At 34.5% G+C, this 22,142-nt stretch overlaps 3 protein-coding genes across 4 annotated transcripts; 2 read left to right on the plus strand and 1 right to left on the minus strand.

Annotated features, from left to right (window-relative positions):
* The first annotated feature begins 279 nt into the window (after positions 1–279).
* On the plus strand, positions 280–5,790 carry LOC133693867 (uncharacterized). 2 transcript variants are annotated; one of them, XM_062115223.1, is made up of 6 exons: positions 280–572; positions 1,153–1,278; positions 1,447–2,351; positions 2,443–2,566; positions 2,701–3,471; positions 3,694–5,790. In XM_062115223.1, exons 1-6 carry the CDS (start codon positions 543–545, stop codon positions 4,831–4,833), a joined length of 3,096 nt encoding a protein of 1,031 aa, XP_061971207.1. In that variant the 5' UTR covers positions 280–542; the 3' UTR covers positions 4,834–5,790. The 2 variants fall into 2 exon arrangements, with proteins under 2 accessions (XP_061971207.1, XP_061971208.1); XM_062115224.1 differs by lacking the exon at positions 280–572 and adding an exon at positions 602–1,026.
* A 2,885-nt stretch (positions 5,791–8,675) lies between these two features.
* LOC133693709 (aspartic proteinase Asp1-like) lies at positions 8,676–12,126 on the plus strand. The gene is made up of 8 exons (XM_062114990.1): positions 8,676–9,178; positions 9,475–9,592; positions 10,141–10,364; positions 10,489–10,710; positions 10,809–10,947; positions 11,338–11,538; positions 11,650–11,722; positions 11,832–12,126. The coding sequence occupies exons 1-8, from the start codon at positions 8,976–8,978 to the stop codon at positions 11,939–11,941; spliced, it is 1,290 nt and encodes a 429-aa protein (XP_061970974.1). The 5' UTR covers positions 8,676–8,975; the 3' UTR covers positions 11,942–12,126.
* Positions 12,127–13,684: 1,558 nt separating this feature from the next.
* On the minus strand, positions 13,685–15,695 carry LOC133693537 (NAC domain-containing protein 2-like). The gene is made up of 3 exons (XM_062114767.1): positions 15,354–15,695; positions 14,619–14,893; positions 13,685–14,514 (listed from the first exon to the last, which is right to left on the minus strand). The coding sequence occupies exons 1-3, from the start codon at positions 15,532–15,534 to the stop codon at positions 14,047–14,049; spliced, it is 924 nt and encodes a 307-aa protein (XP_061970751.1). The 5' UTR covers positions 15,535–15,695; the 3' UTR covers positions 13,685–14,046.
* Between the last annotated feature and the right edge of the window lie 6,447 nt (positions 15,696–22,142).

Below are 22,142 nucleotides of genomic sequence, written 5' to 3' on the forward strand. Positions count from 1 at the left end.
AACAAGCTAAAATGGGAACGATAGCCTATCATGTGCTGCAGCGATCATTGCCAGTCTCAAGTGGAGCTTGAAGGGATTTTTTTAAGAATTATTTTTTGATCTAATTAAATTATAATAATTCTATTTTGTAGTCTAAGGTTTTTTTTTTCCTTTTTTAACTTTTTGAGACACGCGTACCTTCTTTTTTTAACAGATAAAAAGAAAGTCGTGGGCCCACAAATCTAAGCAAACTTAATAGAAACCCTTGTCAGTATACTTTGCAATAAATTCCAAGCTAGCCATCAAACGTGTTTGTAACGAGAAAATCAGCGAAACCCTATTTTCTTCCTATTGGAGTAACCTGGCATGAATTTCAGTTACTGGGCTAACATAATAATAATCATCAGTGATTGTAACAGCTCTGTTTCTAAATTGGGTTTCTTTCAGTTTTTTTTTATACCGTTGCTGTTTCGGTCAGATTGTCAACGTTCTAGTTTTTATTGGACAAGCGTTGATTGAGTCCAATTTTACTGATTAATTGTTGCAGGAGGTGAAAAAAACGGATGGGGGTAACAGAGAATGCTTCTGCTCATGTTTGTCTCTTTTCTAATTACTATAATTTATATTTCACTGCTTTTGCTTTTCTTTTGCTTTGTGGTAGCCCCCATTGAACCTGTTGCTTACACTGTTCCGCCATCAACATCACAAGAAAAGCAAAACAACTGTTTGGTATTTTTTTGTTTTATAAGAAAATGGTTTTGAATTGTGCTTTTGACATATACCGATTTTTTCCTGCTATGCAAGCAATTTGGGTATTTCTATAACATTCTTTTTCACTCGAATGAAAGTGGGATCCCTTCGTGATAGCTATAAATCATGATGCCAATTTTGTGTGAATGAGGGAGCACTAGTCCGAAGGAAGAGATTATTACCATGCAATACCCATTGTGCTGCTAGTGGTAATCATGACAATTTAGATGCACTAATCTAGTTAATGTGAGCCCAGACTTGACTCTTAAGCTGTGAGGAAAGAAAATGAAGATACAGGTTATAATTGTTATATTTGTAGGCTTATGGAAATTTTTGAACATGCTATTTCTTTTTGTGGGCTTATGGTGTTGGTGGGTGCTTAACGTATTGCTGATTTGTTTTGATTTGTAATTCCATGCACAGGGACTAAAATTTGATGTGGATGACATGATTGTGAAAATGGCTAGCCAAGACCAAACCAAAATGCTGCACATCAAACAGCAGCTGGCCACCATAGACCACACTCCAGATCACCCAGTATACCCTGTCGTATGTTCCCTTTTCCTTTGTGTCTGCTTCTCTAGAAATTGTTTTCGTGATACCTATGAGTGTAGCCATGTTGGTCTCTAGTTCGAGTCCTGCCCTTTTTAAAGAGAAACAAAGGAAGAATGAAGTTTTCATTGACTAGTTTTCAATTGGTTTGATTTTTCCATTCAGATGGTGCATGAGGCAATTATGGATTTAAATGAAGAAGGGGGATCGACCAAGGATGCAATATCACAGTTTATCATGAGAAAGTATGATGTTTTTCAGGTTGTTCATGTGGCTAAACTAATTGAACAATTAGAGAAACTTGTGGAGAAGGAAGAAATAGTTTTTACATCTGAGAATCGTTACATGCTTCCAGCTGAGGACTCTGGTTCCCCTGCTAAGTTAAAGCAGGGAAAGAAGCAGTCGGTGCAATATGAACTGGATCGGAGAAGTAATAAGTTGCAAAAGGTCAATGAAGGAGTTCAAGTTCAAGAAGATCAGAATGCAATTATAGAAATAGAAGATCAACCTGAAAGTGATAAAGCAAAAGAATCACAAGCAGCTCAAAGTGAAGGCGTTGAATACCAGAACCATTTACAAGAAGATCAGCTTAGGGTATATGAGGAAGAGAGGTTTGAGATGACCACTGAGAATTTTTCTCAAGTTGTTGAAGGACAGTCAAAAGTGATTGTAGAAGATAGATACCAGCAACCTGCTGGAGTAGATGAGGGAAGACATGAAAAAGAAGTTCATATCCAAATGAGGGAAACTGAGGCAACTGAAGAGCGAAGTCAATTACAACAAGAAGAACCCCAAGTGACTGAAGATCAAGTGGAAACTGAACGTCAAAGTAAAGTAACTGTAGACCTGCATCATGTTGAACGTCCTGAAAATGAAGAAATTATAGGCGAAATTCGACCTAAGGTTCCACAAGATTTGTATGCTGACGAACATTATCAATCAGAGCAAACACATGTTAGAACCATTCCTATGCAGATTGAAACACGAGGAAAAGAAGTTGGAGTGATTGGAGAGGAAAAGGGATTGCAAGAACAAGATAATAAAGTGGGGAACAATTCTACTGACATTAGGTTTGCTCTTTTCTTACTTTGCAACATTGTATCTTACAGTCTTTCTTGTTACTTTATTCTTATCCCTTCTCCGTTTCTGATTAATTAACAGCCATGCATCGGAGGTTTCTGGACAACCTGTTCGAGATAAAGACATGATAGCTATGCCAAGTTCTTCTCAGACAAGTCAACAATTAGATCATGTTGGATCTTCATTGTTATTTCATACTCTGAAGGTGAAAGTTTAAAACTGGAGTATTAGTTATTCACATGTTAAACTTGGAAAATTGGTTACTAATATGTAAAACTCGTCTTATTCTGTCCCATGAAACACGTTTTAATTGTTTGTTTAATTTACTTTGATCACTAGGAAAAGTGTATAAATGTGTGGAAGAAGTTAACAGAAGCTGAGCATGAGCTGATGGATGTTCTTAGCTGTTTGAATTCAATGGAAGCAATAGCCAATATTCATGAATCAGAGCCAAAAGCATTGCCACATTCTGATTATGTACCCAAAGATCCAATGCAACTTCAGCAGAATCAACAATTTGAGCTTCCTAAACTCAAAAGAACTGCAGAAGTTCAAATAACAGCATTGCAGGAATCTTTTCATAACCAGAAAAGGCAGGCTTTACCTGGAAATCATGATTTCCCATCGAAATACTGGCCAGAAAAAATTAGTGTTTCTCCTACTCAGCAAATCATGCACTCACAGCAACTGGAGGTGGAGAAACATCAAGATTTTCCTAGTTTTAAAGGCTATCTACAACTTCATGACCCAGAAAAGGGGTCCAAGTCTTGTTCATTTGCAGGTTCTTTGGAACCCCAGGAGCTGAATCTGGAGCAGAGATCAGAGCATCATAGCACAATTGTAGAGGACCTTCAGACTCCCGTCAATTTGGAGCATGTTGAACTGCGTGTTGAGCTGGAGCAGCGATTAGATGTCCCTGAGCTAAAAAAGGCTTTGGGAAAAAACTTGTCTGCTGATGGAGAATTGACACCTGCTGAGGACATCACTATAGATAGAGACGAGGTTGAGCCTGAGAGGCCTCCAGGATTTGAGGTTACGGTGGAGCGATTTTCCCAACAACGGCTGCAGTGTGCTGTTCCTTGTGGCGATGCAAAGAAACTCGAGCCTGTGGTAGGCATCATGACATGTTCGTTTTTATCTTTAATTGCTCATGTGTTTTCTTAGGCCTTCCATTCCTTTTCTATCATTTATTATAATCGGAGATGATATGAAACAGACTGAAGATAATATAGAACTGACTTCAAATTATCAATGATATTAAATATAGTACCATAGAACATACCATTCTATAGATATGACAAAATGAATTGTGTGGCTATGGAATCAATGCAGCTCGTGAAAGGGCAGAATCTTGAACTATCAGTCAAGGAAAGGCATATAGAGGTTGAAACGATCACTTCAGAGCAACAATGCCAGATAAAGCAGAAAATACAAGAGAAAGAATTACACCCTCCGGAGCAAAGGGCATCCAAGAACAAATCTGAATCAGGTGCAGCTGGAGCTACTTCTGATCAGCAACTCCATAACATTGAAATGCTTCAAGATCCAAAGCAAATTTTGGTGGTACATGAATCATCGCGATTAACGAATCAGCAAAAGAAGGGTTGTGGCAAGAGAAAGAAAGTAGAAATGGAGCTGCCCCGGAGGGAACTATGGTATCGTGGCACAAAGGCATGTGAATCCAATCCAGCACATCCAACAGATGCAAATGATGTTGATTCAGACAGACAGCGGAAACTAGATCATCCAATCCCTGAAAGACCTCAAAAGAGAAAACCAAAGAAAGTGGAGAAATCATCTCAATCAGTGGAGCAGGAACTGAAAGATCAGGGTAGGAAAGGGCTTCTCAGATCTCAGCTTGCACCAGTAACATCTGATGAAGTCAAAATGCTAGAAAATCCAAAACAGCACAAACTAACATCAGCAGGGGATTCTATTCAAACTCAGCAGAAACAGCAACTACAGTTTCGAGTGCAATGCTCTTCCCAAGCTGAAGAGATTATGGATAAAACAATGGAAGAATCACAACCCTTACCAGACCAAAATAAACAGGGAAGTCAACTGGCATATCAACTTCGAGGGAGGCGTCCTAAGCTAAAGCCTGTTATGGATACAGCTAAGGGGAAATTTTTACCTGTAGATGGTGAAGATCATCACAAGGAGCTGCCATTGCATATTCAAGGGCAAAGGCCTAAAGCCATGACCAGTACAAAACTCATAGTAAGAGAAATATCCTCAAGCCATCAGAGTCACAATGAGCAACAGCCCAAGAAACGTGGCCCAGGAAGGCCACCTAAATCATTATCAGCTGCATCTCAAACTGTCAATGTACCATTGTCTCCACAGATTCAGCTTAAGCAGAAAAGGCAGCAACATGATCTTCAGAAAAAGCAAAAATGGGCAATTGGTGCTGGTCAAGGGAGGTTTACAAGATCCAAATCACCATCAGTTGCAGAAACCATTTCATCATGACCTCCACAGGACTGGCAGCAATGCAGGCCACATTTCAAGAAGAAAAAGCCTCAGAAACGCAAAAGTGATGGTAACAACCAAAGGGAAGACATCCAAAACTTGACCGAGGGAATTAAAGGACGGGGTAATGCTATTCTTTTCTCTCTTTTTTTCAAACTTTTAAGTGGCATTTAGCTTGATGGTGTTTTTATTAGCTTTTTCAGTCCATCAGTTTCGGTTTTTTGAACATGGATAGGAAATGTTATACCACTTTCCTTTTGCTCTATCTTCTATTTATTCTAGCCATGATAGTTCGAATTCTTTTTTCTCCTTCTGTTTACAAAATCATTGCTTGTAAAGTTTTGTGGTTCTTGAAATGCTTATCTAATTGCATGACCAGGTCTTTAGTTAAACTTTACCACAATTTAGTCACTAGGTGAGATCAAATGTCTTTTCTTTAGTAATATGAACTCTGAAGAATACAGATCTCATCTCTAATCAGTTTTTTTTTACCTGATCTTGTATTCTCTCTTTTATCTCGCTCTCATATATTTGGAAACCTTAACATCATCTGTAGATTGGTCGTGATTTTATCATCGCTGTCTTTCTTCTTAATAATGATAAATGGATTAAAGACAAACTATAACAAGACATACCTGGCAGGATAATTAACCGCAAATTTAGTGGTTTGTCTGGAATTTTCTGATGGCTGTCTCATCATTTCCATTGGTTGCATAACTGTATTATACTTGCTGCTTTGGTTCTATAATAGTTTGATAAATTTAAAGCTTTCGGTCTTCATTCTCTTGGTCTTGAGATTAGCCAGCAAAGGGTGATGAGTTACTTGTTTGATGGAGAATAAGTGGATTAGTCTCTACTTGTATTTTTTTTTTTTGTGTTGCTCAATGATGAACAATATGTTCAGTGCTAACATTAGCATGATAGTGCATTTCTATCAATTCATGATCAGCTTGACTATGTGATTTGTTGATCTGGTTCGCTTTTATATATATATATAATTATCATACAAGTCTTAAATCCGGTCCCAATCTACCAGAAGTTTCAATTGCACCATTAATTTGTTATATAGAGTAAAACAAAGTCATAGGACTTAACTCATCGAAGTCTCTAGTAATATGGTGTGCAGAACAAGTGATCCCATATGGCACTTCACTATTTAGGATGAATTGAGCTATTAGCACAGTAAATGTTTTTTAAAAAATAGTTAATAGATATAGGCACAAAAAAATTGATAAAATAACAGAGTTTGACCATGGTATACTTCAGAAATATGATATTTATTCAATATCGCTATTTTTAAGTATAATAAGATAGTTTGGTGTTGGCATGTGTGAATTCAACACACTCAAGAATTCATGAAGATTTATACCTGTATTTTTTTTTATCCGATATTTTCTTGGTAAGGATATATAAAAAATATGCTAATAAAATCTTGTTTCATCACTAGTCAAATGAATTATCCTGAACTTTCTTTTCCCTAAGCACTAAACAAAGGGGCTAAAAGCATTATTCTCGCATGCAACAAGTTTTTTACTTGCTAGCTTGTTACCTTTTAATTCACAGATAATAAAATATATTAAGATTATTTGTTTTGAAAAAAAAGGCTATGAAGAAAACATTATGCATATAAACACAAATTATTGTTCACCGTGCTAGTATAAGTATTTTTTAACCCTTTTAACAAGAAAAAAAAAGATTTAACTTGCTATTAGGGGTAATTAACATGATTATTTTTAACATGATTATTGGGCATAATGCTATGGATTGAGAATAATTTGATCTTTCGACACTTCAAAATCATTTTATAAGACTATATTATTCTTAAAAGTAAAATTTATTAGAAGGTTGATTAGAGTTAATCCTATCTTTTTATATTTTGAAAGCATAGTGTAAAGACCTTTATACCTTTAAAAAAAACTAAAACTTACAACAAGGGGTATTTGCGTATTTTCATTAAGATATTTTTGTAACTAGTAGGTTGGACAAGGCGATTTGATCTTTTCATCAATTAAGATGATAGTTAAAAAAAGGTTGTTGGCACGTGCGCGAGGGTGACATCCGTGCCCTTCAAGCGGCTCATATTGCATCATCCCATGTCAAAATGCTGCCTTTCAGGGTAGCGTCTGAAGTGGCTTGACATGTTCTTTCCACTGGTGCCGTGTGTGTGGACGACAAAGGAGTGGTTGAGCTTGGATGGAGTTTTTTCTCCGCCTCTTTTTTTTCCACTCTTCTTGTAAAAATTTAGAGGTTTCCTTTCATTTATTTCTTGTATTCAATTCAATCCTTATTTTTTTAATTTCTATTTGTTTTGTTTTTATCTTTTTTTTAAAAAAAATTGTCATTCATTTGGTTTCATTTAATTTTTTTATCAAATTTGGTTCTCATCTTTTTTATTATTGTTTGTTTTTTTTTCTAATAAAATTTTATTTTCAATTTCATCCTTCAACATTTGATTTCAAATTATTTTTTTTTTTATCAAATATACTTCTTATTCTTTTTATCATTTTTTTTGCATCTTTTTTTATTACATTTATTTTTTAATTTCATCCCCTAACATTTTATTAATTTATAATTTTGCTTCATTATTTTTTTAGGGTTTTCCTTATATGGTGTTGGTCTTAAGCTCCTGACCAAAATCACGGGTTTTGAAAGTTAACATGTGTCGACTTTAGTTTTTTAGGCAACTTTTTAATTATTTTTTTCAATTTCGTCATTTAACATTTAATTTATTAATAATTGATCTTCGTGCTTTTGTTTTTGTTTTTCTTTCTAAAAAGTTATCACAATCTTATGTTTATGATTGCGAGATTAATGAGTCAACCTGAATTGACATAAATATTTTATTTTTTTAAAAATATTTTTTTTGGTTTCACCCTTAACATTAGAGTTGTTTTATAATTGAATTTCATTATTTGTTTAGTTTGCTTTAAACGAGGTTATCCTAGTATAACAATAGAGTTGTAGATTTGGAATGCTAACTTGGACAGGCTCGAGGGTTTTTTTTTTATATATTTTTTACAATTGTCAATTTTTTTTATTGTTGTTGCATTTTTTACTTGTATTATTTAAATTAGTTGAGCTTATTAAATCCAGTTAAGTTAATAACCCGAGTCTCATATATTTTTTTTATTTTTATTAAAATGTTTACATCATCTTAGCATTATTTTTTTACTTTGAAAAAAAAATTGGATGGGTCAAGATACCGCCCCTATCTTGCACTCGGGAGCAATTTGGAAACGCGAGCGATGTTTTTTAAAAAATTAAATTTGTTTTACTTAAAATTAATATTTTTTTATATAAGTTTTTTGATATATTGATATTAAAAATAATTTTTAAAAAATAAAAAATAATATTTTGATGAATTTTTAAATAAAAAAATCTTAAAAGAAATCCCTATGACACTTTTAGCTATACTTGTAAATGTATATTTAATTCCAAACTATTTTTAATCAAGTTGTTGAGAGTTTGTATTCTTTGTTACATTAGGGTGTAGTTGGGGTTGTCACCCTCCTCTCTGTAGATAAAGAATAAAAATTGTCATGGAAAATGGAAAAGTGAAGCTATAAGGGGAAAGAAATTGTACATGGAAAAAGAACAAAAGGGAAATTGCCGCAGCGTTCGAGGTATAGCGTTCCATTTTAAGGATTTGGCTTTTGATGCAAATGTCCCTCTCATGGAAGGTTCCGAGAAATTGTCAATAATAATTCAAGCTAAAACAGAGTATCTGAATATGCCTTGCCATCTATTATAGTGTTTTGTGCTTAGATGAAAAGGCAAATTATATACCTTAACTTCCTGCAAATTCTTTTAGTTGCCTTTGCATTTATTCCCAAAAAAAAATTAGTTCGAAATCCATTAACATGATCCTCCTGTCTCCTTGGAGAGAGAATAAAAGAACACCACATTTGAAGAAATATCGATTTTTATAGGTAATTAAGCGAAATTTCAAGAACGAGCAATGCCCATGAATCCTTAATCTCCTAGCAAAAGACCCCATGTCAATACAAACCAAATTTGGACTCATATGGGCTTTTAAAAATAAACAAAAACAAGTGGATTGACCAGGTCTTATTTTTCATTCAGATATTCTACCAAACATTTGTGGTGCAATAATTAACTCACTGACTGTCAAAAAGAGAGAAATGGGAAAAGAAAAGGAGGGTTTTTGTGTGGTGGGGGTTTTAGTGCTATTTTTATTTTTGGGGTCATCAGTTACTAGTGATGATAGGCAGAAAAGGTGGAGAAAGGCTATGATATCAGGTGAAACAATGGCTTCATCAATGTTGATCAATAGAGTTCCATCATCCATTGTGTTACCGCTTCATGGGAATGTCTATCCTAATGGGTAAGGGCATAACTGAACTGGGTTTTGACTTCTTGTTGTTTTCCTTGTTTCTTTGCCAAGTAAGTGATAATCGCATGTTCTGTGTGTTATCATGTAATGATATTAGGACTTTTGTCTCTGATTCTTCGTAATTTATCGACTGAAATTTGAAAACCTTGCTTGATAGCTATGCAATAATTCATGGAGTCCTTCAGTTGGTGTTCCTCTGGATTCTGGACTGTAACTACATAAGGCTTTGTTTGGACCTTCTTGAACTCAATCGTTTGTTACTGAAATCACAGAGTTCCATTTTGTAGGTACTATAATGTGACTCTCAACATTGGCCAACCCTCAAAACCCTACTTTCTTGATGTAGATACTGGAAGTGACCTTACATGGCTCCAGTGTGATGCTCCCTGTGTCCAATGCACAGAGGTAAAAATCATTATAACAGGTTTTCTCTGTTTCGTTCAACCAATTTAATGACAATTTATGAAAAAAAAAACCATTTAGCATTCGTTTCTTGTTGTTGGTCATATAATCAAATGGTCCAACCTGCATGGTCAGTACTACGATGTCTAGAAGATTGTATGTATCTTGTCCTTGAGGCTTAAGTTAAACCTGAAGAACGGAATTATTGTATGATGCTGCCACTCGGATATGACTCCCTAATTGTTTTTCCAATTTTCATTAACATATAAATGGATGGTAGCATGCGATAACTTGAACTCCTTGATTCTTGAGCTTTCTCGGATGTGGTTAGTTTCAGCATAATTTTGTAACTTGTTTTATGGTAATTCTGTAAACCTCTGCTGCTTTGTTAAACGCAATTATGCTCCTTCCAGCTCAGTTAATCTTGAATTATCACTGTCTGTCAAACTTGCATGTGATTCTAATTAGTTTTCGATATTCTATGCTGTGTGTTAAACAAATGAAGTTATGTTCTTAGCATAGCAGATACCTTAATTATTTTTCATTTACAGGCTCCTCATCCATATTACCGACCCCGTAACAATCTAGTACCTTGTATGGACCCCATTTGTCAATCCTTGCACTCTAACGGTGACCACAGATGTGAAAACCCAGGGCAGTGTGACTATGAGGTTGAGTATGCTGATGGTGGCTCATCCTTTGGCGTACTTGTCAGGGATACCTTTAATCTCAATTTTACAAGTGAAAAGCGCCATAGTCCTCTTCTGGCCCTTGGGTTGTTTTCTTTGCTTTCTCTCTTTATTAAAACTTTATGAGACGCAATGCAATTTTCAGTTGGTTGGCTAGTATGCATAATGTAAATCATTTGTTCTCTCTTCGTTCTTTTTCCCCTCAAACAGATGTGGATATGATCAGTTTCCAGGCGGATCTCATCATCCCATAGACGGAGTGCTCGGCCTTGGCAAGGGAAAGTCTAGCATTGTCTCACAGCTTAGTAGTCTGGGTTTGGTGAGAAATGTGATCGGCCACTGCTTAAGTGGGCATGGTGGAGGATTCCTCTTCTTCGGGGATGATCTTTATGATTCGTCTCGTGTAGCTTGGACACCAATGTCACCAGATGTGTAATTAGGCCTCGAGGATTTCCTTTCATGTTTTTAAAGTTTAGCTTTTATATTCATATCTTTATGTTCTTATGGTAAATGCTCATCGTGCATGGCAGGAAACATTACTCTCCTGGACTCGCTGAATTAACTTTTGATGGGAAAACTACCGGGTTCAAAAACCTGCTCACAACTTTTGACAGTGGGGCATCTTATACATACCTTAATTCTCAGGCATATCAAGGTCTAATTTCTCTGGTGAGCGGCAGAAATCTAGTAAAACAAGACAAACATAAATGTTAGATAAAGAGCCTGGCATTTGCATTAGTACAGCAAGAGCAGGGTTGGTCTAGTATCATGTACTTTAGTCGGCTGCAGTATTTATTGTGAATACCTGATATTATTTTCAAATGAATCGTATGTTATATACTATGAGAAAAGATTCTTTTTGCCTTAAACTTGCAGTTCCCCTTGGTCATTATCTTAATTGTCTATCTGCTAGACAGTTATAAGTTGCCATATGCTTCTGATGCTTGGAAGTTAAAAAACAATGTTTTCTCCCAATTTGGCTTGAAGCTCAGATTACTTCCAGTATTAAACCATCGTTTAAATCTCAACGTCCTATATTCATGCCATATTTTTTTTCAGCTGAAGAAAGAATTATCCGGGGAACCTTTAAGAGAGGCATTGGATGATCAAACACTCCCACTTTGTTGGAAAGGCCGGAAACCTTTCAAAAGCATACGTGATGTCAAGAAATACTTCAAGACCTTTGCATTGAGCTTCACGAATGAAAGGAAATCTAAAACTGAGCTTGAATTCCCACCAGAAGCTTACCTCATAATATCAGTAAGTCCACCCTTCAATAGTTTCCCCACCTTTGATTCTTCAAGTTTAATTTATAGCTCAATTAGAAGGAGCCTTCGCATGTCAATGAATGCTGACAATATTTTTTTCCAGTCCAAGGGAAATGCTTGCCTGGGAATTCTAAATGGCACAGAAGTAGGGCTGAATGATCTAAATGTCATTGGAGGTGAGAGTTTCTGTATAATTCGGAACATAGCTTGAAGAATTGAGATTATAAACCTAGGATTGATTGAACTTAAAATTCTTTTAATCTTTCTTTCATGTGGTTTTATTAGACATATCAATGCAAGACAGAGTGGTGATCTATGACAACGAGAAAGAACGGATTGGATGGGCCCCTGGAAATTGCAACAGGCTTCCTAAATCCAAAAGTTTCATCATTTGATCAGAATGAGGGATGTTATAATCATTAAAAACAAAAGCCCTGTACAAAAAGCGTCTAAGCTGTTAGTCCCTAGCATTGTGTTCTTCATACATTATGTGCAGCATAATGATCCTTGTAAAGTATGTATTTGTGAAACGGTGAATCATACATAGCCCACAGTTATAATTAATAAATATTTAACAAAATACAGAGTCGTTTTACTTTCACTGCTTCTGGATCTTCAAATTCAAAGTGCGCGAATTGTTCTACTTTCTGCATCCACCATCAACTGGTTCGTATAGAAAATCAATAAGATAATACTTCTTTTAGGTTAAACTTGGCAAGACTGTCAACATGGACAGTGATTATGGATGCACCTTCACCAACCCAATAAACCAACTTGCTGGAAGGCAATATGAACGATGGTTGTTCTTCTATGGCCACAATTTTCAAATCTTGCAGTTACACATCGTATGAAACGAACGTTGAATTATTTGTCTGTCAAGCCCGCATGAAAGTATGTGTTTACTTACTTTTGGCTTATTCTTCATGTTCATCCCCTCATAAGCCCATCGCCATCACATCGCCATCACTTGCATTTTTATTTTTTTTTAATTTATATAAATTCTTTTTTTTCTTGTTCACAAAGTGGCATTTTGAAATTTCATTTTAAATGGTATTTTTAAAAATTTGTATTTTTTTATATTTTTAAATTTTTTTAAAATACTAATGTTAAAAATAATTTTTTAAAAATAAAATAATTTATTTTAATATGTTTCCATATTAAAAACATTTTAAAAAATAATTATTACCATACCTTAAATGTTAAAAAAATAAATACTGCCGGACTAAAAGCAATCACAGCCTCTTGCATTCTTCAAACTTTGATTCAAATTCAATAATTTTCAATTCTTGAAAAAAGAGCCCACATTAAAATTTATATCGTTTTTTTAATTAAATATATCAATCTTCTTAAACTTGATTCTTTTTATTATTTTTATTATTATTTATTTATCATTTTTCAACAACAAGCATAGGTGTTTAAAACTTAAAAGTCTCCGCATTCACTTCAATTTATGAAATTATTTTTTAAATGAGGTTTTTATTCTCTAAATTACTATTTTTTATCCTTTATTTTTTTTATTTCATCATTTAATATTTTATTTATTAAAATTTGATCTCTTTAATTTTTTTCATTGTTTCTAATCCTTATTTAAGAGTCAATCCAGGATAATTATCGAGTTATAAATTGAGTGAGTTGGCTTGAGTTAACCCAAGCCAACCAGATCTTTTTATTTTTTAAAATAAGTCAAAATTTTATATGTTTTTTCACTACCTAAAATCATGAGTTTGAAAAATTTATGAGTTGACATTATTTTCTTCTTAGTTATATACTTTAAGTTGTTCATTTTAAAATATACATTTCATTATTTTCTTCAGTTATTCCTAACCCTAATGATTTAGGTTGGTATAGGTTTTTCTAGAAGTTATTTTTTATTTTGTCCTTTAAATTTTGAAGTTTTTAAACAAATTAAATTATTATATATATATATATATTTTTTTTTTCTATTGGATAATCTTATCCTCTCATTATATTACTCAAAGAGTTTTGATAATCTCACTTAGAGTTTTGTGAGTCATTATTTTTTTTTATTTTTTAAAAATATAATAACAATATTTTAGCATTATTTTTTTTGTGCGGCAAAGGCAAATCTTAAGAGTATTAATGAAAAATGATAACTCTGGCCACACAAAAATAGAATATAAACAATCATAAGCCACTTAAATTCCTTTAACTTTCTTGAATTTCACTAATTTTTGAAATTAATGAAATAAATTCTTGTACAATCCTACAAGAATTCCCTACAAGAATCATTACAATTACATATTAACATCACTAATGCTGATTAATCCAGCCATGTTCCCTCACCAGCTTCATATAATACAATCCCAGGTCAGAATCTGAGACTCCATCCCTTTGATCTCCCACAAATGTCACCTCCATCTGCAGACTCCAGGCTAAGATTGTCCGGGCCCACATGCAAGAATACAACGATGTGTGCTATTTTTACCTATAAAATTAATATGTAGTCTTTTTTTCTTTTTCTTTTTCTGGTGATATAAAATCAAAGCGGCCTCTGTAAATACATGAACATGTCCTGCAGAGGTGAGAGCTGGTCCATTTGGAACTGAACTTGTGAGGCAAAAGGGTCGTCTTGGAAGCCATCATCAATGTAATTGAAGTTGAAATCAAATGCACTATCTAGCTGATCATTCCATGATTTTGGCTGGCTCTGAACCTCCTTCTCGCAAGTGAGCTCAGGTGACAGCACCTGCTCCGAACAACTTGAGTCTGTATGCAACCTTGGTGTTGAATCGGACGTGTCCATATTTAACAAGTCATTGCTATTACTCATCATCATCGTTGGTGCTCCCATTGTTGACCCTCCATTCTTGTAACCAGACATTTCATTTATGTTGGGCTTTTGCTCTTCCATTTCAGCATACTTTGTTATTGATTTTCTATCTGCAGGAAAATGCTTCTCTATGCTTCCTTTCTTGTTGTATATTCTGCACAATACCCAATCATCTAGCTGCAATAACGAAATATTCCGTGTCAATTACACTAAATTATACAATAAATTAATATATGGGTTAAAAAGATGAAGAAGGAGAAGGAGAAGGAGAAAGGAAGTACCCTTAGGTTATTTTTCTTGCCAGCAGACCTATCAACATTAGCAAGGCGGTATTCGTGCATGATCCAATTGGTTTTGATTCCTCTGGGAGCTTTGCCGGCGTAAAATACAAGTGCTTTTTTTATGCCAAGTGGTTTGGGCCGACCAATGGGTTTATCTGCTCCGGTTGCTTTCCAATACCCGGTTCCAGCCGCCCGGTTCGGCCTTGAACCGTTTGGATATTTTCTATCCCTTGGAGAAAAGAAGTACCATTCCTTTTCACCATACAGTGCCATTTCTGAAAAACAAAAGGAAATTTACCAAATAATTATTAGTCGTCCAAAAAAAATCAGGAAACCAAATCGAGAATTTTGAAATCTTTCTCGTCCACTTGTTTAGATCATAGATCTATGTATCAAACTGATGAACAAATGGCTAAGAAAATTCATGAAATATTTCTGGGTTTCTGGGTTTTTATTATCTATAAAACTTAATTGTTTGAAGGTAAGGAAATATCCATTTGACTGTAACTCTAAAAAAATGAATGGTAAAGAAGATCTCATCCAAAAAAGAAAAAAAAACCTTTTCTTTTCTGAATATTAAAATTTAAAAATCGAGTTGAAATCTTTAAAAAAAACCAAGAAATCAAACAAGCTGAGCTAAAACCCTTTTCTCCAAGTTAAATCAATCACTCAAATCTGATCTTAAAACCACAATTGAAACTCTAAAGAAATCATTGAAAAATCCCAAAAAATTACCTGGAAGCTGCCAAGGATCATACTTGTAAAGATCAATCTCAGCAATAATAGGAACAGAAATTGATTGGCCTCCACATTTCTTAATCAAGTAATGATTCACCAACTCATCATCTGTTGGATGAAATCTAAATCCAGCTGGTAACTCCAACTGATCTGCTGCTGCTGATCCATTTACCTTCATTCCCAGCTTTTAAATTGTTCTTCCTACTCTTTTTTCTGTGTCTTGGAGCTCGAGCTCTAAGCTAGCTACTTCTTGCTTGGCTTGTGCTTGTTTCTTCTTCTTCTTCTGCTCCCTGTTTTAGCTCTGCTTTATGTTTATGGTTTATGATGCCTTCCCCAGAGAGAAACGAGCTTTTATAAAGGACTTGGAAAAGGACAAATACAGAAGACATATTTCTTAGGACACGTGGGGTCCGTGTTTATCTACAGACAAAACGTGGGAGTTTGTTTGTCAGGGGGCTTGATTTCCGCCCTTGGCTGAGCGCAGCCTGTGAACCGTGACACGTGCACCACTCCTCTAATAAGAGCTTGCCACGTGCGATTGCTTTTGTCATCGCTTCCGTCACAGCCTTTGTCCACTCCTTACTTGAAAGTTGAAAGTCGGCCGTCAACAGTCTCCTGGGCTTCGCTGACTGTTTTTCGTTTTTTTTGTCATGGTCAAAACCCTAATCATCTACAGTCCAGCCTGATTCATCCCTTCAAGCTCCACCAATAGGATACTGGCACGTACGAGACACTTCCTTGAGGCCAAAGATAGCAGTTGTCAATGGAGAGCCTGGAGATTTAAGCCTGGATTTGGGTGTAGGAGAATGAGATGTCGTTCGAAGGTGGCTTTGAATTACACGTCAGCGTCATTGGAACCCACGTAGGATAGATGACGTCATATTTTTTTTTGTTTTTTTTCCTCCTAGTGATATTGGATACTGTCGCTAAACGTCAGCACTTACATAAAAATCAAATTAGAAAAAAAAAAAAAAGAGTGAAGAGAAAAGTCAGTCGTGCCTTATTATGGCAGCTGGGAAGAATAATATCATGGATCGGACCGGATATCCTTGACCATGTCTATATATATATATATATATATATATATATAATGATACCAATCCTTGCACATGGAGTTTTGAATTTTTATTGGTTTTTTATGGTTTTTGATGATCTATTTGAAATGAGGGTGAACATATATAAATATATTTATCGTTTAAATTAATTCCTCAAAAATTAATATTAAATCTCATTCACAAGAAATATTATGTATAACTAACCTAGAACTAGGGATCGAGTTGGTGTTTAGCTTGAAAAATGCGATGCATTATATTATAGAAAAAAACTAATTTCCTCTTTCACATGACTACGGCTAAAGTGTTCTCCCATCTCTCTCCCTCTCTTTTTTAGGTGCTCCGCGGAAATCAAGAGTGGGGAAGAAAAATAGAAAAATAAATAGCATCCAGAGCCGCCGCGCGCCACCCTGGGAGAGAGCTCTCCCACAACAATCCCAGCATCTCACATGTCAGCGCATGTAACACAGACACCATGCTTTCCCTTTTAGTTTGATCCCTCATCAAACTTTTTATTTGTTTCATAATTCTTTGATAACTCATTATTTTTTTTATTTTTGTCCCTAATTCTTAGATGGCTCTTCAATTCGGTCCTGGGCTTCATCCTCCTCATCCCTAATCAGGGAGAAAAGATGGGAAGGAGATGAACGGGATGGATGATTATCCTGTGTTAGCTCATTGTGGTTGTATCATTATCTGAATTATAAATTTAACAGTTTAGTCAAATTCAATCTAATATAGCATTGTCTTTTTATTTCAATATTTTTATTTTATTTTATCTTTTTGACAATTTATTATTTACAGTTGAGCCTGATAGGGTTAAGCAAAGATTAAAACAATCATGAACCAAAAATTCTTTTGGGAGTTAGATTAAGTTTTGAACAGGATGACCAAATCATGTTCGGGCTAGCATGGTCAAATTAACCATGTTGAGCCTGCTAGAGAATAATATAAATCATATCTTGAGATTTCACCTAACAGCTTAAGCTTTTGGGTTGAGAAGGTTCTTTGACATGGTATCAGAGCCTTGATGACCAGGTGGTCTCGAGTTCAAATCTCACCATCCCTATTTATTTGATAAAAATTAAACATAAAGTAATGTGGACCTATGTAAGTTTTAAGCTCAAAGGGCTTTCATTTGAGGGGGTGTGTTAGAGAATAATATAAATTATATCTTGGAATTTCACTTAACAGCTTAAGCTTTTAAATTGAGATGGTTCTTTGACAGATCAAGCACAATTGGATTTAAAAACTGAGCCATGCACATGACCATGACATAAGGCATAGCTAGATGAACGAGAGACAAACGAATTGTGTTAACAACTTATTTTGTTTTGATTTAATTTTTTTTAAAAATGACACATGATTAAATAAAGATGTTGAATCACAATTTTTCTGCATCTATTGCTTGGAATCCCGGTTCAGTTTTCGTTCATTGTTAGCATCTCTTTTAAACATTTATTAATGCATATAATAATTAATTGATTTTATTTAATACACTGGCCAAACTTTTAATGCGCTTTCCAGATTCTTTTATCATCAATAAAAAAATTCACATTATTCATATTTTTTTACAATTAAATTAATTTTTAGTCAGACCGCGCGACCACTCGAAATAATGGTATCCTAGAGTTGTCGAACCAATGAAGCATGCCTAAAGGGTCGTCTTCCACTATAACCACCCGTGATATTGTTTTGTTTTTTTTTTTAATTTCAAAGTAATGCATCATGTGATATCAAAATAATGGTGACGATAATTTCAAATTTAGTATAATTCAACGACCACTTCCTCGAATTTCATCACACTAATGAACATATACATGGTGTGTCTGTGTGTGCTCCACGTAGCTATGGGCAAAATGGTTGGCTGGGTGGTCGCATATGGAAGGATAAATATTAACCAGGGAAGAAACACTCGATTGGTAATTGATAATAATAATAATGAGAAGTTGAGTCCAGCATAAAAGACAGGTAAGATGACGTGGGACCAGATCAACGACACCCAGCTAAAATGGAGGCTGCAGGGGGTGTTTTTTTTCTCTTATTCAGAGCATGCTCTGTGAACTCACCCATGAACTCACCCATGATGGTCCCATTTTGTTTTATTTTATTTTATTTTTTCTTTGGAATAAAAGAAATGCAAAATATAGTCAAAATAGACATAACCCTGGATATTAATCTGACTAATTAATCAAATACAGCTGATTACATATGATGTGATTTTAACTAGAATATTAGCTCCCAAGCTGATATATTCCAGTGAATTTATTTTATGATATTCACCTCCATCGAGGGAAGAGAGAAAAAACAAAAAAAAAAAACCAAGCCTGGTGGCTTGATCTAATTCATATACCATGCATGCAGGCAAGAGGAGCTGCTTGGCGCGCACGAAGGGTCTTTTCTGAATAAAAAAGCACATCCCTCCATGTCTATTCAAAGCTATAAAATAATGTCACTTGATCCCCCTCGAAGAGCCATGTCGACAATTCCACATATCTCCGAATGGGCAAAAGGAAAGCAAAAGGTGCGATGGATACATATATTATATGTCGGTACGTAGTGCCTGACATATGTGCCTGGATAAGCATGTGGAAGTTACTAGGAAGCTGTCGGCCAGCCTAGCTAGCTAGCTAGCTAGATGCATTTGCACTGGATCATCCCTTCTTCGGGGAAGGATTTATCTGAGACATTCGATATGTAATGCTAAACTTTTTCATGGCTACTGGGCCTAGCTCTATCTATCAACAGCTCTTGGATCTACCTATAATTCCTTTCCAAAGTGGCATGACTTAATTTATTTCAACATCTTTAATTATTCGTGCACTTTACTCTGCCGCGACATTCTACTGGCTAAACTAGCCAAGACTTGTATATTTTACAGACATCATTGATCCACTTTTGCATGTTCCTGTCCAATTTCTTTCCACTCATGATGCTGCTGTCTTTGATCACATTACATCCCAGTTGATGGAACTATACTGTTCATGATGTATTCATCACTACGCCGCCGTCTCTTTTCCTCTTGCCAGATTAAAAAGGTGTGATTCTATTATGATTAATATGGATGAACAAGTGGTGAATGTCGACGCTAAAGATTGTGATTTTATCAGGCGTGAATGCTGCTTGAAAACATCACAATCAAGAGAGGTAGCTAGCAGCTAGTTGTTCTCAGGCGAAAGGACGGGAGAGGTCCAAGTGAAACGAACATGGTGTCACTGTTCTAAGCACCTCCTTCTTCGAAGGTTCTTCATGATCTTATGCAAGCTGCCAATCTTGACTAGACTTGCCGATTTGTCTTCCGATGGATCCAGGATGTGCTTTGGGCATTAAAGTAGTATTCCGGAAAGTTGTGAGCTCTATGACATCAGTGCTTCTCTCAGAATTTGAGGTCACGAGTGGCTTTAGTTTTTTTATTTATTTATAACTAGCGGAAAGATAATAAAAAAAAAAAGTGAAGTATACACCAGCATAATTCATTCGGTACGTAGACTACCAAGTTCTGGCTAGGTTTTGGACTTCTGTCAATTTCTTTCCTAAACTACAAGTTTTTCAATTAATTCCCTTTTGTGACTTCAATCTTGTTCTTAATGTCCCTTAGTCAATCCTTTTCTATTAAATTTGCTCTGTTATTTTTGTATTTTGTCTCATATTGGATAATATAATTGCGAGATCACTAGTTAATTATAATTCTTACCAAAAAAGAGATATAATTTTTACCAAAAAATTATAAAAATTATCTCGTCTATTAATCAAAAAAATTATTTTTAATCTCTTATATTTTTCTCTTCTTATTATATATATTTTTTTATATTGTAAGTATATATCATAAAAATATACCCGCAAATTAACCCACCGACTACTGCATTTTCCAAGGGGAAAAAAATAATATTGAGTGGCCTGTATATGCTCGTGTGGTCAACATTCAAATGGACAAGGAGACTATTTTCAAGAATTACACGCGCACGCCGTATCTTTATTTGTTTATTTTGAAACCAGTCAAAATAATACTGATTTATTGATATTTTTTTAGTACGAAAAATGAGCTGTAAAATATAAAATGAACCCAACCCAACCAAAACCCTAACCATAGTTCTGATAAGGAAAAAGAAGAAATAATCTTAACCATGGTTAATCGGCCAAATGTTTTATAACTAGTGACCTCCTCCTGGTTTTTCTTTCCAGGGTGGATTGGGTAAGTTACCCGACCCATGGAAAGGCTCTAAATAGGGTTGCAAAATTATTTTTCTAAGTGAGACCATGGGCAGCTAGCAACGAGTAAACCAGTCTCGCATGCTTATTTTATTTTAAAATATCATAAAATATTTATGAATATTGAAAAGAAAAATAATTGATGTATAATAAACGTGAAAATATCTTTTTAGACAAAAGATTAGTAATAAAATTAAAGACGTTTACTGAGCAATCAATGTTACTCATACATGCTAGCTTCAGAGTCAACAATGAATTAATTAGGAGGACAAATTCTTGCAGCCCTAATTGTTTTTCATGTGTTTTTAATCTTTAATTGACTATTCTTTTTTTTTTTTGTTAAATATAAAATAATCTTCATCCTTTGGCGGCAAATTTCTTTCTTGAATATTGAAGTTAGAAGTGGGTATAAAACTGACAAATCAATTAAACTTAGAAAATAAAAAAATTAATTAAAAAAATTGAATTATGAAAAAACCAATTAAATTAATTGAAATATTTTAAAAAAATATTCAGTTCAGTTTTGATTTCAAAAATATGAAACCGAAAAATCTCAACCATATCATCAAAAAACCAAACTGAATCCATTAGTAAGTACAAAAGTCCAAAATATAATATAATTTTTTATATATATAAAATAACAAAACCGAATCAAAACCAAACTGAAATAGGTCGGTTGGATTTTGGTTTTTAATATAAAATAACCGAACTCAATTGAAACTAGTCGGTTTGAACTGATTTAGGTTTTATTTTTTATATTTTACAAAATTTTTGTTTAATTATTTTTATAAATAAAAACTAAATCAACAAAAAATAATCATTTCTGTAAATAATTGTTTTATATGTTGCCAGCATAATAAAATCCTCAAATGGGCCGGAACTCAGCGGTGTGTGGTGTCATCTTCCTTCGCTACTGGGCTTCAGCTGATCCGAAATGGAAGTCCTCTCAGTTCCCTGTCATCTTTATCATTCCTCAAATTTTAGGTTTAAAAATTATAATAATATATTAGGGGAACAAGAAAGTCAATTTAGGTTTAAGTTATTATACATGCACTGATTAATAAATCACGCCACCATGACGTGCAAAGACATTCTCCACCATGGGTCTTCTTGTCTGATGAACATCTCGATGAATTATAATTCAAAAAGGGTAAAATTAGAAGAAGAAAAAGGTAATCTAAACTTTTAGAAAATATAGAAATAGTTTAACGCTTTTAACCCTATTTTTTTAAAAAAATAAGCCCAAGATTTTATTCATTTGAAAATAAGGTAACTTTTAAAATGATGGGATAACATGTCATGTTTCAAAAACTCTTTCATATCATATTATAATAATATTTTATCTTGAAAACTTGTAATGACTGAATTTTTTGTGATGTAGTTTGCACTTGTTTTCTATAAGAGTTTATCAATTTCATTGATAATAAAATGTTAAGTACATCAACTGAACATGCCGACAATCAACAAATGACCTGAGCACGGTTGATCGTAACATCAACTGCAGAAGAATAAGGTTCGAGTTGAT

Source organism: Populus nigra, chromosome 5 (genome assembly GCF_951802175.1).
Source record: "Populus nigra chromosome 5, ddPopNigr1.1, whole genome shotgun sequence".
Taxonomy (NCBI): domain Eukaryota; kingdom Viridiplantae; phylum Streptophyta; class Magnoliopsida; order Malpighiales; family Salicaceae; genus Populus; species Populus nigra.